Below are 22,416 nucleotides of genomic sequence, written 5' to 3'. Positions count from 1 at the left end.
CTCTTATTGTGAAGTGGAAACGTCTCGGAGCAACAACTGCTCAGTCGCAAAGTGGTAGACCACAAAAGCTCACAGAATGGGACCACCAAGTGTTGAAGCGCGTAAAAATCATCTGTCCTTGGTTGCAGAACTCACTACCGAGTTCCAAACTGCCTCTGGAAGCAACGTCAGCACAACAACTGTTTGTCGGGAGTTTCATGAAATGGGTTTCCATGGCCGAGAAGCCGCACACAAGCTTAAGGTCACCATGCTCAATGCCAAGCGTCAGTTGGAGTGGTGTGAAGCTCGCCGCCATTGGACTCTGGAGCAGTGGAAATGCGTTCTCTGGAGTGATGAATTTCGCTTCACCATCTGGCAGTCCGATGGACGAATCTGGGTTTGGCGGATGCCAGGAGAACGCTACCTGCCCGAATGCATAGTGCCAACTGTAAAGTTTGCTGGAGGAGGAATAATGGTCTGGGGCTGTTTTTCATGGTTCGGACTAGGCTCCATAGTTCCAGTGAAGGGGAATCTTAACGCAACAGCATACAATGACATTCTAGATGATTGTGTGATTCCAACTTTGTGGCAAAAGTTTGGGGGAAGGCCCTTTCCTGTTTCAGCATGACAATGCCCCCGTGCACAAAGCAAAGTCCATACAGAAATGGTTTGTCGAGATCGGTGTGGAATAACCTGACTGGCCTGCACAGAGCCCTGACCTCAACCCCATTGAACACCTTTGGGATGAATTGGAACGCTGACAGCGAGCCAGGCCTAATCTCCCAACATCAGTGCCCGACCTCACTAATGCTCTAGTGCCTGAATGGAAGCAAATCCCTGCAGCAATGTTCCAGCATCTAGTGAAATGCCTTCCTAGAAGAGTGGAGGCTGTTATAGCAGCAATGGGGTGACCAACTTCATAATAATGCCCATGAATTTGGAATGAGATATTCGATGAGCACATGCGGGTGTAATGTTCGGGTGTCCACATACTTTTGGCCATGTGGTGGATGTACGTATCAGTGGCGGATCCAGGGGGGGTTCACGTGCACAAACCCCCCCCCCCCCCTCCACTACCAATCCCCACCTCAGCCTCCCTCCGCTGCTACCATATTTACTTACACCATCTGCAATGGACGAAGGTTGTGTTTTCAACGCTGTCAGTTTATTTGTGTGCAGGATATCTCAAAAAGTTGTTGATGGATTTTGGATTTAATCTGGTGGAGGGGTTGTGTGTGTGGCAAAGAAGAATTTATTCGATTTTGGTGAAGATCCGAATCCAGATCCGGATACGAGAATTTTTAAGCGATTCTTCACTATGGAGTGCGATCTGGCAAAAACGATATATAGCATGATATTTCAGAGTTATGGACGGATTTGGTCAAAACTTGGTGGAGAAGGTGTGTGTGTGTGTGACAAGGACAAAGTGATTCAATTTTGTTGAAAATCCAGATTCAGAGGATACGAGGATTTTTTAAAAATTTTAAAATGATTCTTCAAAATTGAGAGATGGGGACAAAAATGATATATATCATGATATTTCAAAAAGTTGTGGATGACTTATGACAAAACTTAGTGAATGAGTTGGTTCAGTGACAAAAACAAGTGGATTAGCTTTTGGTTCAGGTCCGAATCCAGATCCGGCCTATCAGTGGGATACAAATCCGGATCCGGCCTATCAGACTCAAAGTAAGACTTGCATTCATTTCTACTAGCAACGGTACACGCCCTACGGGCGGGGCTTCAGTTGGGAGGCCCAAATGAAAAGGCTAAATATCAGAAATTGAAGGCTTTTTTTCTTTCAAACGATTTATATAAACATCCGTTAAATCTCGATCGGTGCAGCCGTTTGTGCGGCACCCGGGAAAATAACGTCATGCGGGAGCAAGTATCAGCAGGATGTGGCAGTGTGGGAGTCCACGTTTCTGATCCTCCTTCATGCCGAAGTAGCCCACCACTTCTCCAAGCATTCCGCTCTTCAGATCCGCCATGAGAGATTTAAGCTTGATACTGAAGACGCATGCAGTTAGTACTCCCGATGTCGTATGTACTCCCGATACGTGTTTCCTTCATTGTAAAAACTACCAAATCAACAGTTAAAAGGATTTTGAGCCGATAGGTGTTACGGCCTTGGCAAGATCGATGGAGACAGCGATCTGTTAGCGTATACACCACCCAAATAGCTATGTGGAATTCTCTCATGTAGAGATTAAACGTCGTTTGAACTTTGGCCGAGGTCATTATCTACTTTTAATGATGTTTATATACGAATGATGTTTAATGATGTTTATATTGGCTTTGGGCTGTCCTTTCCGCATATCTCGTGGGATTGTGAGTTGGAGAGATGGCCGTGATGGCGGGGAGGGGGTTGGAATTCTCTCAAGCAGGGATTCAACCCGTGTCCTTATAAAAGGTCTTTGTCCGAGGTCACCGAGTCCGATCGGTGCAGCGTTGCAGCGATCGGTGCAGCCGTTTGTGCGGCACCCGGGAAAACAACATCGTCACAATGGAAACATCGTCACAATGAACGTTATGCGAACGCGAATGTTATGCGAGAGTCCAAACCTGAGAATGCTGGAGACCAAAGCTGAAATTGGAAAAACTAAATAGCCTATTTTACTCCTGGAGATCCCAGGATTACCCACCCAAAATATCGTTGCGATCGGTTCAGCCGATTTTGCGGTACTTTCGAACGAACGGACAGACAGACAGACAGACAGACGGACGGACATTTGGTGAATTATAGTAAGATATATTGCAGGCCATGAGCTTCCTCTTTGGACAAAAACGCCAACAAGAATGCAAATGTCAAAGTGGCGTCTTTGGTCAAAGTGGCGACTCACGGCGAGGTCACGTCTTTTCGAAGCTGTTCCATGCGCTCACGCTTTCGAAGCTAAGTGATCTTTCTCAATTGTGTTTTTCTGGAGACTGTATCTATCTTTCGGTGTGTGTACCTATAGCGTATATTTTGGAAAATTTTAGGTGCTAATTTTTCGTACATGTATACACAATCGTCGGTTAATGCATATCGAGTATTCTGAGGCCTAGTACTCGTAGGCTTTGGCTACTGTACCGTCTCCGACCTTGTGGTTTTGTTTTTCTCTCAGCGATTCGTCGAATGCGCTGCAATTATTTTCGTTCTCTGTTTCGTCCCAGTCGTTCACCCCATACCTCCTTGTTTAATATCTCTACTCAAAAAAACAAAAAAAACCCAAAAACATATTTCCTTCCGAGGTCTTATTCGTTTATTTCTTGTTCTTATTTGTTCGTTCGTTCTTCGTTCGCGATCACGTGGTTAGAAATGTATAATCTCTCCCCTGAACAACTATTTTCTCTCATATATTATAACACCCTTTTCTTCTTTTCCTACAAAAGGATGCTTTCGTCTTGCTCACCAAATCTATTCATTCCAAAAAATATATATAATACCATCTCTTACAGTTCCTCCTTTCTACATTCCCTAAACTATCCAGAACTCCACCCCTCCTTCAGTGTCCTCAAATGTATTTTTGACTCGAAGGTCTCAAACTCATTTTGCAAAAAATGTTCGTTTCCCATGAATCGTACACTTTTCAAAATCCAATCTCACCCCTCCCCTCCAAATCCTCCCCATCACCCATCCCTTTCAAATCTCCCCCCTTGCCCCTTCCCTCCCCTCCCTCCTAAACTCCCCCCACACCCCTCCCCTCCGAGACTCTCCCTCGCTCCTCCCCTCCTAGACTCCCCTCTCACCCCTCCTCCTCAAAGCATCCTCCCTGCTTCTTCCCCCTTCCAACTTTCACCTTCATCTCCCCCAACCTTCTGCCTCGCTCTTCCCCCTCCTCAAATAACACCTCACTGTGCCTCACCCAATCTCCATCAAACCTTTTGTCCGCCCCATTCTTCCCTTTCTCCAAGCTATTCTGAAATCTCTGAAATCTCTGACACACCTTCAACAGCTCTCCCTACCTCTTCCTCCTCTTCCACATCTTACCCTACCCCTCCCCCCCCCTGTTCTGGACCCGATGCTCCCCCTTCCTCTTCATTAACGGTATGGACCTCAAACATCCGGGGCCTTCGCTCAAACTTGACTGATCTCTCCATACAGGTTGCTTCTGACAAACCAGATGTGATCTGCTAAACAGAAACTTTCCTCCTTCATGATGTCTCTGATGCCTTGGTATCTCTCCCAGGTTACTCCCTCCTCCGGTATGATAGACCTGAGCCTCGTCCTGGAGGTGGGGTTGCTATCTTTATAAAAAACACTCTTCCTCACTCGCCCTCCACTGCCCTCTCTCCACCTCACCCCCAGGAATACCTTTGGCTACGGCTTCCCCTTCGCTCCCACCTTTTGTTCATATGTGTGTTGTACCGTCCACCAAACAGCGATGACTCCATCTACATCTCGCTGTCTGATAATATGGACCAACTTCTATCTACCCATCCCAACTCTCTCTTCCTCATATGTGGTGATTTCAATTGTCACCATGCCAGTTGGCTGGGTGTGGGTACCTCTCTCACCAGCCATGGCTCTTCAGCAAAGGACTTCTGCGACTCACTGGGACTGACACAATCTGTCAATTTCCCGACCTGGATCTCAGTCAACGGAGCATCTTCTCTTCTGGATTTGGTTATGACAAACTTCCCTGAAAATGTCTGCTGCTCTTCTTCTGCTCCAATCGGCTCATCTGATCATGTGCTTGTCAAAGTGGACATCTCTCTGACCATTCTCAGAGAGCCTCCTCAGCGTCGACGCGTCTGGCATTTCACTCAGGCCAACTGGCACGGTCTTCAAGCAGCCATCAATCATCTGGACTGGTCTCCCATCTCTACCGCCTCTGACATCAACTCATCCTGTGAATTCTCTCATGCACAGATTTATCCCATCTCGTCTTCAGTTGTCATACCCTTCCTCCCGTCCATGGTACACGGAATCTTGTGGTGAGGCTGTTGCCCTGAAACAACTTGCTTTCGTCTCCTGGAAAGCAAATCCAACGGAAGGAAATCTCATTTCCTTTCACAAAGCCCGAAACAAGTGTGTGTCCACCCTCAGGAGAGCCAGGAAACAATATCTCACCATTCTCAAGACCGAACTCTCTTATCTGTCTCCCTCTTCCAAATCCTGGTGGTGTCTGGTCAAATCTGTTTCTGGTGTTTGTTCCCCCTCCATCCCCTCCCTCACCTCAAACGGCTTAACGGCTGACTCCGCACGTGAAAAAGCTGAATGCCTCAACTCTGTGTTTGCCTCTAAATCTTGTGTCCCAAACCCATCCCTCTCTGTACCCACCGTACCCAGTCGTACCCAGCTGCTCCTGGACTCTGTGTCCTTTCCTCCTGACAAGGTGGAAAAGTTTCTGTCAACCCTCGACTCTGATTCTGCAACTGGTCCTGACGGCATCAGCCCACGGGTCCTAAAATCATGTTCTTCCGCTCTTTCACTCCCTCTTTCTGTTCTCTTCACCCTCTCTTTTGCTCAAGGTCATCTGCCATCTGCTTGGAAATCAGCCAACATCACCGCTTTGCACAAAAAAGGTGCAAAAACAGATCCCAGCAACTACAGACCAATCAGCCTTCTCCCAATTATCAGCAAAGTCATGGAATCCATCATTGCTTCAGATATGAAATCTTTCCTCTTCTCCAACGGCTTGATCTCTGATCATCAATTTGGTTACAGACCTGGTCACTCTACTCTGGACATGCTGCTTCTGCTTTCTCAACAATGGATGGAGGTCCTCAATGCCAAACAGGAAATTAGAGCTGTCTCCCTTGACATTTCACATGCCTTCGATACGGTCTGGCACCCTGCTCTGCTCACCAAACTCTCCTCCTTTGGTATCCATGGAAATCTCCACGCATGGCTGGCGGACTTCCTCTCTGGTCGTAGTCAACGTGTGGCCCTGAATGGGTTTCTCTCATCTCCTCTTCCTGTTCAGGCTGGAGTTCCCCAAGGTAGTGTTCTGGGCCCTGTGCTTTTTCTGGTCTTCATCAATGATCTCTCTGACTCTCTTGAAATTCCTCTCTATCTCTTTGCTGACGACTCTACTCTCTGTCGCTCCATTCCTCATCCCTCAGATCGGCAGTCTGCAGCCTCCTCACTCTCTGCAGACCTGGACAAAATCACAGACTGGGCAAACAAATGGAACATGTCTTTCAATCCTGATAAATCTCACACTCTTACGATGTCTCTCCGAAAAGACCGACTGGAAAACCCTCCCATCCACTTTCTGAATAATCCTCTCCAACAAGTTCTGTCACTCAAGCTTTTGGGTCTCACTATTTGCCATGATCTTTCCTGGGAAAACCACATTTCAAATCTGGCCTCCAAAGCCAGTCGCCGACTGGGCATCCTCCGTCGTGCGAAGTCCTTCCTTGGCACACCTGAGCTCCTCACCACATACAAGGCTTTCATCCGCAGCTCTATGGAATACTGCTCTCCCCTCTGGTCTGGTGCTCCTGCCTCACACCTAGCCCGTCTTCACGCTGTTGAAACCAAAGCGTTCAGAATCATTGGAATCTCCCGCGATGAAGCTAACTCCAAGGGCCTTTCACTCACTCACCGCAGGCAGGTTGGTGGTCTTTCCGTCTTCTACCGACTCCTCTCTGGCCTTGCCCCCCCCAGCCCTCTCTGGGCTCTGTCCCCCAAATATTCCTACAGGTCGCACAAGATCTGCCTGCAACCCTCTTATGGTTAAACTGCCAAAATCAAGACTTTCTGCTCACCTTCACTCCTTCATGCCTCTTTTCTCCCACCTCTGGAACAAACTCCCTCACTCTCTTCAATCCCACTCCACCCTCCAGGTCTTTAAAACAGCTGTTCACCACCATCTCTTATCCTCCCCATCCAAAACCTTGATCTTTTCTACCCCCGCTAATTTCGGTCCCCTTGTGTTTTATACCTCTTCCCCCCCCCCTCCCCCATCCCCTTCCCACGCCTCCTGCCCCCAAGCCCTCTCCCTCCCACACTTCTCGCTGCTCTCAAATGTTGTGGTTGTGTGCTTCCCCTTCTCTCCCCATCTTGTCTTCCGCTCCCTCTTTTTGTATATTTTGTTTGTCTGGTTGATTTGTTTGTGAAATAAATGTTAGCTCTTTCACGAGCCTCGATTCAGTATCCAAAAAAAAAAAAAAACACGAGCCACATGCTACAGTTTCAAGTTGTACGCAACCTTCAGAGTCCCAGATATCATCTTTTCTGGCTCTGGAAACTGAGCCGCGCCCTGCACCATCTTGTGACTCCACATCTGGAGCCTCTTCTCCAATGATACTTCTTCCGCTACTGGCTCTGACCAATGACTTAGAACCTGCTCGAAGAACTACAGACACGCTTAACTGAGCACACAAGACGGGACACACAGGCACTACACCTCATCCCGTCTGTGATCTGCTTGTTTGGGAAAGAAGATACAGAAGTCATCAGTGAACTGGTGGATTTCTACCAATATGACCTGCCATCACCAATTACAGTTGTTACAGAGGTACGCAGCTGGCAGATAATGGGGTCCCAACCACAGCAAGTCAGCATGAGAGGTTCCAACCACAGCAAGTCAGCATCAGAGGTCCCAAACACAGCAAGTCAGCATCAGTGGTCCCAACCACAGCAAGTCAGCATCAGAGGTCCCAACCACAGCAAGTCAACATCAGAGGTCCCAAACACAGCAAGTCAGCATCAGAGGTCCCAAACACAGCAAGTCAGCATCAGAGGTCCCAACCACAGCAAGTCAGCATCAGAGGTCCCAAACACAGCAAGTCAGCATCAGAGGTCCCCACCACAGCAAGTCAGCATCAGAGGTCCCAACCACAGCAGAAAAACCCTCAAACAGACAGACAAATCATTCTTCCCCAACATCTCCTGCCTGATACTTCTCTTCTGCACGATGCCCGTAACCATGGAAGTGTGAGCAGTCTATTAGCGGACTGAGACGTCTTAAGACTCACCTCACCAACAATGCGTGAAGATCGGATGAATGGACGTCTACTAATGCACATTCATTATGGTGTGGACTTAGTGGTTTCATTAGTCACTTTATGGTGTGACGATGTGAATGTCATCAGTGACGACTTTACATGGTGAAATCAACGAAGAATGGAGTTTCTGTACATCCTTAAGTAGAGCTAGTCGATTACAAGAGCCAACGATGTACAAATAGGAAACTGTCACTTCACTCAATACGCCAGCTGGCACAAGCTTACATACAACACTATTGAGGACAATATCTCTCTTTTGGCCAAATATTGTCAATTGAAAAATATAAGACAAATACATTGAGTTGAATAGGGCTTGGTGGTAGATTTTGTGATCTGTGAACATCCTAACCTCAAGTGAACCCCCCTAAAAAATTTCTGGATCTGCATATATATATATATTGTTGCGGATACGGAGTACGGCGCTCCCCTTAGCGGGGGGGTGGGGGGGGGGTTAATCCCCCTTCTATTTGCACTGGCCGTCTCCGATCCTGAAGCTACCCCGCTCCCCTGTGGGGTGGAATTGCCCGAAGCGATTGGTCAAGGGATTCCCGTACACCTCCGGCAATCCCTCCACAAGGCAGGTGGGCAACTTCGCTCGAGACCACGGGCAAGATGTTCTTTGCCGAGCGGTTTTTAGCAGCCCGCGGTTCGAACCATTAGCCGAGACTAAACCCGATTCTTAAACGTTGGCCAAATCGTGCCACAGGTGTTCAATGTGGAAACCTCTAAAATGAACGGATGTGAAGGAAGAAAGGCAAAGGTAGGAAGAACAGATATTTATTAATTATTTACACAACCACAATCAAAGAGAAGAAAAGATAAGGAATGTAATTTACAGGGAAAGATGGACACAGAGCAACTTATACTTATACAAACTTACTTAAAACCCCAGACAACACAGAGGACAGACGACGAGCAGACTCACACGACTGGGGAAGATGGATGCCAGGGATCGATGGTTGGAAGGAGAGGAAGGTTCAGCTGGACGCAGGCTGGAGCTTGATCCTGCACGGGGCGTCGGGGCTGGAAGTGGACGGCCACCGAATCCACCGCAAACTGGTCCCCGCGTAGCAGCGCGTCAAAGCTGCGCGCACGCAGGGGCTGGACAGCGTCGTCTCTCTCTCGGCAGAACCGCAAGCCTGACTTGGTTCAGCGCACCTCCCTCAGAACTCTCTCTCTCTCGTCTGGCCCCTTACGCATCTCTCCCCCTCAATCATCTCAGGTGGGGGCGTCGCGCCGCTGGTTATATGACACGCCCTACCATCCATACCCACTGATTTGTGGTTGGTCGTTTGGGGCTCCACCCTTGATGATGAGGTGCGGGCCACGCCCGTAATGTAACTCCTCCCCCTTCTTCTCCGAGGCTTGACCACGTGCATAATGGAGGTTTTGGGGCGAAGAAAACAGCCCAACTGTTACTGGCACTCCGAAGAGATGATTGGGGAACTGAAAGGGACCTATCTTATTTCATTTGGTGCAATGCAATGTCAACTAGTGGAAAACAGAGCCTTAACTAATACACATAATAATGATATAACTATTTAGGGATCCTATGGTTCTCTACGTGTGTGCGATGGACTAACTAAAAGGACGACCTTTGATCATTACATGAAACGGAGGTATTTACAAGAATCATTACATTTACAGAGGGTGGTATTTACAATAATTACACCAAGTGCAGGGTTTCCCAAATCCGTTACTATATATTTATATATATATATATATATATATATATATATATATATATATATATATATATATATATATATATATATATATATATATATATATATATATATGCACACACACACATGTGGGTTGCATGATTGGCAGAGTTTCTGTTAGGTGTTGTACATGTGCTGGTGTGGTGTTGGAGATCGAGCACTGTTCTTTTGCTCACCTTAAGCAGCTGCTTACACCAACCAGTTTTTTCCATGTATATTGTGTGGGTATGGCCACAATCTCCCCAATTAACCCATCCTCTCGGCTCTTGATGTGCGATGCCTCCAGAATCAATCTTGGTCATTTGTTGGACGTAATACAGAGGACACGGATCCTATCCAAGTTAAATTTGTGGCCAGATTGCAGGCAATGACGTGCTATGGTTAACTGAGTCAACTTCCCAAGCCTAATTGCTCTATCATGTTCATCTAGCCTTTAAGGATTGGTTACAGTCTCTGCACGATGAATGGTAAACTACCAGTACTCCTGATTTAAGGAATTTTGGCATGTCTTGAAAACGAGGTAAGGAAAGGACTGCAAGTCAGCACTCTGACATCTGCGAAGGTGGTCTCGCTATGTGCTGATGCCGCCGACCCCAGAGAAAGTGCAGCATCCCCAGCTCTGATTAACTCAACTCGCCCCACTGCTGGAGTCACTCAGCTTCAAATAGAGTGAGACGAGAGTCGCAAAGTGCAGGAGACAATAGTGGGAAGAAAGTGGGAACAACAACGTCCATATACAGTCCTTTTTTAACACCTCCCCCATGGCCACGCAGTGCACTTTCAAATGTCCTTTGCTCATCCTCCAGCATCACCCAATGACACGGTATTGCCCGAACCAATGATGCGACACCTTTCAGTGCGCAAATGGCAGTGCACCCCCAGGGGTCCTTGTAATAGCCAGTGCCATGCCGGATGCCTTGCATTCAGACCACAGACCTTGACGTGAGGGGGATTTATCGGCTCAAATATGAACCAATACACATCCAAAAAGCACCCGTCTCCTACCTTGCCCTGGTGCCTTCCCTGGTTTTACAGAGAGGACGTATATTAATTACCCCTTCCTGTCTAATGCCAATGTCAACTATACCACCCCTCATGACAAACATAAGAACAGGACAACTTCACTCCAATGGGTCTCTGGTTACAAAAAATATTCTAACCTACATGAACACACGGACCATGCTAATTTAACATTGTACCTAATTTGTACCCCCTCCAATGGAACAATATATTTTACATTAGATTAATGTGATTGGGATTATCCATTGTTTATTATCCATATTAACATATCTTATTCCCCAAGCGGAGTACTTGACAATGAGGCACAGCCAACCATCAATTAGTGCTATGCTCCATTCCACATATTTGAAACAACTAAGAAGCAGCAGACTCAGCCTCAGGCGATGTTTTATTCTGGTTCACGAAAATCTTCATGTCTATTTTTATTCCTCGACCACTTGAGAAAGTTTGTGGATGAAAATGAAACGGTTGAGATTTGCTCTCTCCCTTAGCTCTTACAAATATACATATTGAGTTGGTAGTACTTCTGCCATATGGTAAAGACATATCAAAGAGTCTAACATTGCATTCTCTGCTGGCAGTGTGGTGAAAAGACAGAAGCTGAAGTCCATGAAGAGTGGAGTCGTAGTTCAATCTCCAGCTCGAGCCATGGGGGTCTTCTGGGAAAAACAGTAAAAAATGTGAAAAAGACAATGAGGAAGAAGATTTCAAGGATGTATATCCGAGCATTGGTGGAAGAAGAGGTACAGGTAATAAAAGGTGCCAGAATAGGCTGGATAACTACTATAGGGTAATTTACTGGAAACATGCGTCCTAAAATAACTTCCGTCCAGTAAGTCCAGCTCTGTATGTCTCCCGGCCCATAGGTAAATGTGGAGGAGGAAGCTCCTTCACCTTCTGAATTTCCAGAGGGCACTAAAGAGGAGGCAAGCAGCGAAAGGCCCAAACTGATCTCCTGCAGTTCTATGGAAAGTTTGAGGAGCTCATTGAGTGAGTCCTTTGTCAGTAAATCTGTTTCATCAAACCTTCTCATTCTCTCCACTTTAACACCAACTCTCTTAAGCATATTCCTCAATCTTCCTCTGTATTTCTCCATTGTGGTCATTATCCTCTCTCCTCCCTCCCCATTCACCTGTTCAAGACCACTTTTTGTTTTAAAATGCTCTTGATGGTACATATGATTTTCCCCATAAATGGTATCTTCCATTTCCTCCACTCTATTAACTACTTTTTGAAATCTCTTTTGTTCCACTGATTGATTGTTTGTTACAGAATTAACTCTCCTGTGTATATCCTTCACACCACCTCTCAGGCGGGCAAACGGTCAGCACCACAGACTCTTCTGCAAGTGCCCGTGAAAGTGTGAAGTTTGACGAGGCAGAGGAAGAAGAAGCAGCGTACCATGGGCCATTTTGTGGACGTGCACGCGTGCATACAGATTTCACACCCAGCCCTTATGATAGCGATTCCTTAAAACTCAAGGTTAGATTCAGGTGCTTGAAATGCTGTGAAGGCATAAGTGCATGTACAGCTTGCAGAATGCACAGAATGTTTATTTAAAATCGCTAATCTTCCTCATACCTAGGCTGGTGATATTATCGACATCATCAGCAAGCCACCAATGGGCACATGGATGGGCTTGCTCAACAACAAAGTCGGGACATTCAAATTTGTTTATGTGGACGTGCTCATCGAAGAAGAAGAACAATCACACAAGAAGCCGCGCCCAAGACGCACTCGGAGTCGGCGGCCCAAACCACAAACAGTACAAGAGCTGCTTGCTCGCATCAACTTGCAAGTATGTAATTGCATAGTATAGTGTGTAGTGCACAATATATACGGCACCGAGTGCTTTCTCATGCCAACACTGTTAATATATGTGTGTGTGTGTATATATATATATACACCTGCATATATGCATATACATATATAAATCGAAGAAATTAAATAAGTAGTGGACGTAGCTTCAAGACGGTCCACCACTTATTTAATTTCTTCTGATTATTTATTTAATGAAAATGAGACACCCTGCTTGTATTGTGGAGTTTCTGCTATTTGTCACAGTTGTGTGTGTATATATATATATATACTGTATATATATATATATATATATATATATATATATATATATATATATATATATATATATATATATATATATATATATATATATATATATATATATATATGTATATATATATATATGTATATATATATATATGTATGTATATATATATATATATATGTATGTATATATATATATATATATATATATATATATATATATATATATATATATATATTGTTACAGACGTGGCTTAGATGTTATTTACCGAGCGGTTTGGTATGACCACGTCTGCACAAGTTACCCGATTATACCCGAACGTTGACTAATCGCGCTACGCTAGGTCAATGAAGGAAAAGACACACAGCTGGGATTCAAATGACATGACACCAGGGTTCAGTTCTCAAGACCTCCGGAGGAGATTATATTCGTTCGGAAGGTTAGATTACAACTACAAGAGGGACAGCAAAGGAAGATAGGCACTTAGACACAATCTTATATTAACCCCAACAGACGACAGATAAACGGGACAAAAGGCTGACTCACACGGGGATTGATGGCTAGGAAAGGCAGGATCGATGGCTCCAGGTGCACCTGGGCTCAGGGACAGAATCGACTCGGTCCGGTCCAGAGATGCGGGAGGTCTCACAGCGCTCGAGGTGGCGTCTTGTCGTCTCAAGCTGGGGGCGCATCTGACGTCACGTCCGGTGAGTCGCTTCGTATATCCGGCGGGGAGTGACACGCCCTCGGCTCGTTAGCTCCGCCTCGTGGAATCGGCACGTTGCTTCTCATTGGGTGCGTGCGGGGGGTTTACCAGGCTCCGCCCTTGACGAGGAGCTGACAGCCAGCCCCTTCGTGGTAACCCCGTGGAGCGCATGGTCATGGCGGCTAACCGAGCTGGTGGGAGGACGCACACTCCCCCCGCGCGCCGTGGTTGTAGTTGTTGTTGTAGCTGTAGTTGTTGTTGTTGTTGTTGTTTGGGGAAGAAGATGGAAGGAGGTATGGGAAAGGTCCTAAACTCACTACTGGTGCCATATAATCACATTCTGGTGCAACGAAGAGTCAGAATTAATGGAAACGAGTCCTTAACTGACATAGACTAAGAATAACTAGCAAGATGTCCGAAAGTTGTCTACGTGTGATGCGGTGGACCTGGGCACGACATTTAATGGGGGAAAAAGGGGAAGGTCGGTTCTACTGATTGTTGTTTACAGACAATGGGACTAGGGAATGGGGGATTGGGGATAGTTGGGGGGTATTGGGGAAATAGGGGAATATTTACAAGCGGATATGGAGGCCAAATTCCATATTCGCAACATTGCGCCCTTCTCTACCCTCGGGGCGTCCCGACCCGATAAATTTTTACCTACTTTAGTGTGGCACGCAATGTAGTTCCCTCTACTATTAACTCTACCCTGAGTGCGACAGTTTTACAGATATTCACAAATGAGTAAATATGTCCCCCTGCGACGTTGCACCCTTCTCCTCACAGAAACACACCCACAGGATAACCGAATCCGGAAAGAATCCTCAAACTAAACATACAGCCGGTAGGGAGCATTATTTACAAGACTACGCTGCTATTTACACTACGATCCAGGACCTGTTTTTGGAGGGACACATGCAGATGTTATGCATAGAGAGAGCACGCATGCCAGCATCGATACACCAACCCACGAGTGCTCTGTGGCCTACGGCCTTTAATAACGTGCAGAGCACCCTTTCCCAGCACGAAAAGCACCACCCCCTCATGTACAGTCAGCACCATCCGGTGCACCAATAAAGTGTCTATAAATCACCGGTGGTGTCGCAGCCGGCTGGTGTTCTGCCGCTGGTCTTGCCTTCGTGTGGTGCACTTGGCCTTCTTGCCTCTTTCAAAAAATAAAGAAAGGCGCCAACCGCGTCCATTTCTATATTGTGGCCTTCAGTGGTGTCAACTAAAAGTGGTTCACCTGCATGGCATAGGTGCCACGTTGACCCATAGGTCCATCCACGGGTGGTGCTTGGCCGCAAAAGAGCTGCGGTCCATGGTGGGTGGCCACAAACATTGCGGTCCATATGGTGTATCGATCCAGGCAGCAAACAGCGAAAGTGCAGGCCCACAACTGCGAAGCCAGCACCTCTCTCTCCTCTCTCTCTACCCCAAAGCCAGATCCTCGGAGGTGGGAGACAAAAGAAGCAGACAAGTGAGTAAGGTGGTAAGGGCGCAAAAGTGCACGCAATACAAGGTGATGCACACTGGGGGCACATGGGAACCAGGTGAGACAGGTACGTTCCTACCGTACGCCCCCCCCCCCCACCAGGTAACCTACATGGCCCCTCCCTTACCCCTTACTGTATCCACAAAACACAACACTACCCATAAACATCTATTTTACCAATCAACAAACGTCCCTACTGTCTTCCCCGTTCCTCCCATATACCAAATTCGTCTTCTCTCCCTCCTAACCAATCAAATTTGCCATTTTCAACTCTCATCAAAATTTGCCGTCTCCAACTGCACATCAAAATTTGCCATTACCAATTCATCATCAGTCCCTCCTAGGGAGGGAGAGATGGAATCACCCCAATGTCTCATCCACGTCGTGATGCGTCTCACAAATCCACAGCAATCTCATTTCCTGCAACAAAACAAAGAAAACACAGGTGTGGAGTCATCATCATCACCACAGGTAAGTGGCTGCGTATGGTGCGACAGGTTCATCAATCCTAACTATTTCCTAAATGACTTTAACAACTTTACACTACCCGGGGTCTTTCTCCGGCCAAACCATTGGCCCTCTTACACTATGGGTTCTAAAAACCAATTCCCATTGGCCAAACTGTGGTGCTTTTCAATTTGGGGTCTCACTCCCCCGATTCATCTCCCGGTGCCCTCGCACAATTTCTGGGCTGTGGCGTGTACCTCTCCCAGCGGGTCTACCCACCTGCACACCTCCACCACTGCAGTTGCCTCCGAGCTTACCTGCTCCTTACCCTAACCTAACTACCTGGGGAAGGCCCTCTGGCGCTCTCCCCACTCGGTGCCCTCTCTGGCACTGGGCTACCCGATCCACACCCGGGATCCTCAGGCACCCACTCACAACTACCGGCTCCCAGAGCCCACCTGCGGCCTCACCTGGCCGACATCCTCACAGTGGTGGAGTGTCCAACCAACTACACACACTAACAGGCTACACGCCCAGCCATTTCCACAACACTAATGCACCCATTCACAACACCATTCTGCAACCGCACCACAGATGCCAATATCCTACCACAATTTACCTGTACCCTCTACCTAACACTTACACTACCCGCCCCGGGTACTCGTGAAAGGGGTCCACTCTTCCCCATCCACACCTTCGCACCATGCACACCACTCCGTACCACTTACTCCAACTCTCTCCACACACCTGTACTTGCACACCTGTGCTCTCACACCTGGTGCCACCTGCACCCTTCTCTCCCCAAGCGCATTCGCGCTGATCCACAACACTCACTACTCATACACGGCTCCACACACCTGTCCAGTTGCACACCTGTGCAATCACACCTGTTCAATTCTCACACCCACGGCATCATCTCAGCTAACTACTCCCCTCTGAAACTTGCGCTCCCCAGTCGTCCCTTTAAACTATTGCGCTCCCACGTCATTATCATCCACACTAATCTACCTGCGTCCCCACTACAGGTATCAGTCACTAACTAAACTTAACGTTACCTACTGTCATCTTCGCTAGATCCCTATCAATATCCTAACCCACCCGGGCTAGTTTTCACTGCCATACACCCCATAAGCTATTGCTCCTTTGCCCCCCTATGGGAAGGGTGGCAGGGATGCCACTCTTACCCACCGGGCACATCGCTCACTACCAATTTTGCACATCAAATTTCAACAAATTAAAAATTTGCCAATCATCAAATTTTGTTTTTTTTCTAATTTTGGGTCCAAAACACTAACCTCATCACCCAGTCTACTCACTAATGCCTCTCGGTGCGCCAATCCCTGTCCAAAGCCCGGCTTCGTAAAGCCAAGCCATGGATGCGGGTTGTTTGGTGCCAGCGGCTGGACACGTCCGGCACTCGGTGCAGGGACGGGGGCTTACCCGGGCCGAGATCCCACGCACCATCTCGGCGTGGAGCCATCCAATGTCCCGATCTCGACCTGCCGGACTGCCTCAACAAAAAGTGGTCGCCATGACGACCCTTTCTATCCAGCCGCCCGCTCCGCCTATTGGAGCACAGACGCGGCCGTTCAAAGCGAGGCCCAGCGTGGATCGCGCACGGCGGCCCTTTCGAACCCGCCGTGGCTCGGATCCCCGCTGGTTCTCGCGGCACGCGAAGCCCGGCACGCACCGAGGGCCCGATTCGGCTATAAGTCGTTCTAAACTCTACCCCGTCTAACGTCGATGCTTCACCTGGATTCTTACACCCCACAGCCCGTTCCTTGCTCACACATCCAGCCGTGCCCATGCTCCTCGTACCTTTCCTTACACACCCAGGTACCCTCATTGCACTCACAGCCTTGGTCACACACCTGACCACCGAACACTTTGGCACACACTCGTTGGTCGCACACCTCACCAACACACCTCTTCGCGCCCCCACCTCGGTCACCTCCTCTGTGACAATCACAGGTGTGCCCTCATTCGCACACCCAACCACGTGCCTCACCACCAACTCCAGCGTGCATTCCCACTCACGCTCTACCATTCCAGGTGTGCATCCTTCCATCCCAGGTGTACATCCTCGCTCACCTGTCACAACCAACTCACTCTCCTTGTCACTCTCAATACTCTCACCTCCATTCTTGACAGCGCACTCACCCTTACTCTTGACAGCGCACTCTTTCCTCGTGCACCTGTCCGTCACACACCTTTCTCGCGCACACTCTCCCGTCACACCCTCTGTAACACTCACCACACCACGCTTCCATGTGCTCCCTCGCACATGTGCTACGACCGACTCACTCTCGCCAGCACCCTCACTCCTTGGCACGCACTTTTTCCTCACACACCCCAGAGTCGGACTTTCTCGCACACCTCCTTTTTCGCACACCAGACCTGTCGCACACTTCACCAACGGCCTCTCACGAACACCCGGGTCTATCTCGACCCCCGCTTCTTAAATCCCCTGGCGCATCATACGCACGACCATATTGGTCCCCACTTACACCGGGTCCTCTTCCTCTTCGCTTCTCCTCCATCACCTGCGAATCCCTCATCCGGTTAATGAGCACATCATCACGATCCGAACACAGACTTTGGACCAATTCTTTTACTTCCTCCTTTATCTCTTTCTTATCCTCTCTCCGTCGCTTCTTAATTTCGCTCATCTCTTCTTCCACTTCTTCTAATTTCTGCTTCACCTCCTTCATCTCTTCGTGCGCCCCTTTAAGTTCTTCCTCTAACTCCACTTTATTTTTTTCTATGTGCTCCCGCACCTCCCGCTCTTTAACCTCCATCACCTCTACCACCTTGTCCATTTTCCTCGTCAGGTCCTCATGTACCGTCTGACACTCTTTTTTAATTACCCCTACGTCCTTTTTCATCTCCTTCTGTGTCGATTTTAAACCCTCTATTACTGCTGTGTTCTTCTTTACCTGGTCCCCCAACTCCTTTTGTCCCACTGTCAGTTGTTCTACTCCCAGCGTCAACTCCTCTATACCCCCTTGCAATTTTACAGTCCCCTTTCTCACCTCCTTCTCCATGCGCTCCTTACAGTGCCTCACCTCCTCGCGCACTCCTCCGACCTCCTCACTCACTCCTCCTCTGATCTCCTCTCCCATCACTTGCATCTCCTGCCCAGATGCCACCCTCATCTGCTCCATTTCCTCCCTGTGAGCATCCAGTTTAGTTTCTACCCCCATTCTGACCCCCTCTATCTGCTGCCCCATTTGGTTAACTTCCCTTTCCGCTTGGTTCCTCATGTCCCTCAATTTGCCTTCCATCCTGTTTTCTAACCCCTCTAACCCATTTTTCACTCCCTCTATCTGATTCCCCTGGGCAGCCATTCTATTTTCTACCCCCTCTAACCCCTTTTGCATCCCTTCCATTTGATTCTCTTGAGCGGCCATTCTGTTTTCTACCCCCATTAACCCCTCCTGTATTTCCCCTAATCTATTGTCTAATTTCCCACCAGTACCCCTCGCTTCGTCCCTCATTACCCCCATTTCGTTTCCCATTACCCCCAATTGCTCACTCTGAGCCCTCATTTGCTCACTATTCTGGGCCATAAGGGCCTTCATTTGTATTAAAAACAAGTTCAAATCCACCGGTGGCGCTGCCACGGTCGCGGGCGCGGTGACCAGCGAGGCGCCATTTTGTGCGTTTGCTACCCTCGCTGCTTCGCTCTCCTCCTGTCCCTCATGTCCCTCAATTTGGTCCTGGACCGACCCTGCCTCACTCTCCCCTACCGGACCCCAGCTGTCTTGATCCGCCATAGCGCGACTTTCAAAATTCGGGTTTTTATTTTCGTATAACAAAATCAAATTTCGCCGTTATAATTTCGCGCGGGAAACGCGCTCTGAATCGATTCTAATTGTTACAAATTTGGGCCTAATAAATTTAGTCCCGGGTCCGAATTCCACTCCTCGACACCAATCGTTACAGACGTGGCTTAGATGTTATTTACCGAGCGGTTTGGTATGACCACGTCTGCACAAGTTACCCGATTATACCCGAACGTTGACTAATCGCGCTACGCTAGGTCAATGAAGGAAAAGACACACAGCTGGGATTCAAATGACACGACACCAGGGTTCAGTTCTCAAGACCTCCGGAGGAGATTATATTCGTTCGGAAGGTTAGATTACAACTACAAGAGGGACAGCAAAGGAAGATAGGCACTTAGACACAATCTTATATTAACCCCAACAGACGACAGATAAACGGGACAAAAGGCTGACTCACACGGGGATTAATGGCTAGGAAAGGCAGGATCGATGGCTCCAGGTGCACCTGGGCTCAGGGACAGAATCGACTCGGTCCGGTCCAGAGATGCGGGAGGTCTCACAGCGCTCGAGGTGGCGTCTTGTCGTCTCAAGCTGGGGGCGCATCTGACGTCACGTCCGGTGAGTCGCTTCGTATATCCGGCGGGGAGTGACACGCCCTCGGCTCGTTAGCTCCGCCTCGTGGAATCGGCACGTTGCTTCTCATTGGGTGCGTGCGGGGGGTTTACCAGGCTCCGCCCTTGACGAGGAGCTGACAGCCAGCCCCTTCGTGGTAACCCCGTGGAGCGCATGGTCATGGCGGCTAACCGAGCTGGTGGGAGGACGCACACTCCCCCCGCGCGCCGTGGTTGTAGTTGTTGTTGTAGCTGTAGTTGTTGTTGTTTGGGGAAGAAGATGGAAGGAGGTATGGGAAAGGTCCTAAACTCACTACTGGTGCCATATAATCACATTCTGGTGCAACGAAGAGTCAGAATTAATGGAAACGAGTCCTTAACTGACATAGACTAAGAATAACTAGCAAGATGTCCGAAAGTTGTCTACGTGTGATGCGGTGGACCTGGGCACGACATTTAATGGGGGAAAAAGGGGAAGGTCGGTTCTACTGATTGTTGTTTACAGACAATGGGACTAGGGAATGGGGGATTGGGGATAGTTGGGGGGTATTGGGGAAATAGGGGAATATTTACAAGCGGATATGGAGGCCAAATTCCATATTCGCAACAATATATATATATATGCTTGTATTATTTGACTAGAAGAGCACGGGAGGAGTCAATTTATTAATAATCCTAGCCACCTGCGGTAATTTATTTGGTGAGAGTTGATTGGTTATTCCCTCCAGTAACAGGTGAGAGACGTGATTGGGTCTTGTTTTCATTTATACTGGAATATAAGACCAGTCGCTTCGCTGACGGAAATACCAATCTTTGCTGCGATGGCTAATCAATGGGAAAAAAAAAAAAGAATCCTGGGAGATCCTGCTCTCCGTGCAGGGATAACCAATGTGTTGCAAGCGGTGTTGGCATTTGCAGTTTTGCCATGTATTGTACCCATTAAAAATAATTTTTTCAAGAAAACATTTTTTGAATTACAACCATTCCCGGGAGTTAACCCAATCCACCATAGTTGGATTTATTGAAATCCGTTAATCCGTTCTCAAGTTATAACACAACAAACAAACAAACAGCCACACACGGATCCTTTTATAATATAGATGTTGACTGCCATTGACATTGCATGTGATACATGCTTGGGAGTCTCAGTGGTGTCTGTCGCTGATGATTTCCCAAAAGCGATGAAACCTGTCCGGCGGCTGAGGGGGTGTGGGGTAGCATTGGGATTGAGGAAGCATTGGGCTGAGGGGTAGCATTGGCATTCTGATGTATGTACTACTTGTGAATGTTTTGCAGCTGTCGAGTAACTTGGAAAGAGTTTGGCACACCAAAGGGTTTACCTTGTGTAGTTTTTCATGGTTGCTTTATGCAGCTTTCTTTGGCTAGACGAGCATCAGAGGAATCAATTTATATACACTAGAATATAAGACTCATTGCTTCACTAACGGAAATACCAATTTTTGTGTAATTGTAAAAAAAAAAAACTGATTTTGTTCATGGGAAAAAACAAAATGAGGCAGTAAAAATAAAACGTACATACCAGATACCGGCCTAGCTATATACTCAGGGAGTGAGGAAATTGTTAATAGGATATTAATCACAGCCTTTTTAGATGCTGAATTGCGAATAATGTACAACAACACACCAAAAGGAAGATCAAAATAAAAATAATTTCTCACCCTCCCCCTCTCTTATTTCTTTTGATCAAACTATTTGGGGTAGGTATTAGGCATGGGCCACCGTAGGAATCAAACTCTAAGGTCTCATCGTCTCTACCTATGTGTAAATGCTAAAAAATACGGGGCTTTCCATTTCCTCGGCACAATCTACTATGAAAGGGACAAATCTATGGAGCAACAACAAAAAATGATATGTATATGGATTCCTGGGAGATATTGCCCATGAGGGATAACCAGTGTTGCAAGTTGGCATTTGCAGTTTCATGATGTATGTCCACGTACCCATAAAAAAAAAAAAAATCCTTTTTTTTGTCTCACAATTGCCTCACAATCCTTCCCGGGAGTTCCCTGTATCCACCGTGGTTGGATTTATTGAAATACGATAATCCGTTCTCAAGTTATAACATGACAAACAGACAGACAGACACGGCTCCTTTTATAATACACCGTTTATGTTGTACACAGTAGTCAAGAAAATTATTTTACATTTTCGAAAATAATTGAAAAAATTGAAAAGAAAATAATTTTGTTGACCATTTATAAAGTTTCGGAGAAAAAGAACCCCATTTGATCTTTATATCAAATTCTTAAACAGCGGTATGGCTAAGTTGGTGGGTAGTATGATCTCCTCTTCAGTGAAGCCAAACCCAAATATAACTGCATTATTGTGACGTGCTTTTATTGTGATGTGCCAACATTCTTCAGAGTGGTTTGTCGAGATGAATATCCTGCTGCAAAATATATTGTTACTCCAGATACTCTGCGAGTACCATGACCACAGAACGCTACCACTATGTTAAATTGAATATAGATGAGAAGTAAAAGGATGTGTAAAAGGAGATATCGTGCTACAATTATAAATTTAGAAAATGGCACATTTGTTGAAAGTTCGTTTAGTTATAATAACTATGCCTGAATAATTATCCGATCAAGTTGTCCGACAGCTGAATAAGGTGGCAGA

At 47.2% G+C, this 22,416-nt stretch overlaps 1 protein-coding gene across 4 annotated transcripts in view; it reads left to right on the top strand.

Moving 5' to 3' along the window:
* LOC137439777 (SAM and SH3 domain-containing protein 1) overlaps positions 1–22,416 on the top strand; it is a 570,774-nt gene that overhangs the window by 501,872 nt on the left and 46,486 nt on the right. For 3 of the 4 annotated variants that reach the window (XM_078768572.1, XM_078768570.1, XM_078768573.1), the window contains 4 exons: positions 11,246–11,413; positions 11,531–11,654; positions 11,977–12,146; positions 12,250–12,462. In XM_078768572.1, coding sequence (XP_078624698.1) covers positions 11,246–11,413; positions 11,531–11,654; positions 11,977–12,146; positions 12,250–12,462 — 675 coding nt within the window. The remainder of the gene's footprint in view (positions 1–11,245; positions 11,414–11,530; positions 11,655–11,976; positions 12,147–12,249; positions 12,463–22,416) is intronic. The other variant, XM_078768571.1, reaches the window with a different exon arrangement.

The sequence above is a fragment of the Myxine glutinosa genome, chromosome 14 (genome assembly GCF_964187855.1).
Source record: "Myxine glutinosa chromosome 14, kmMyxGlut1.1, whole genome shotgun sequence".
Lineage (NCBI taxonomy): Eukaryota > Metazoa > Chordata > Myxini > Myxiniformes > Myxinidae > Myxine > Myxine glutinosa.
The sequence above is the reverse complement of the archived record's forward strand: the minus strand, read 5'-3'. Positions and strand labels throughout refer to the sequence as shown.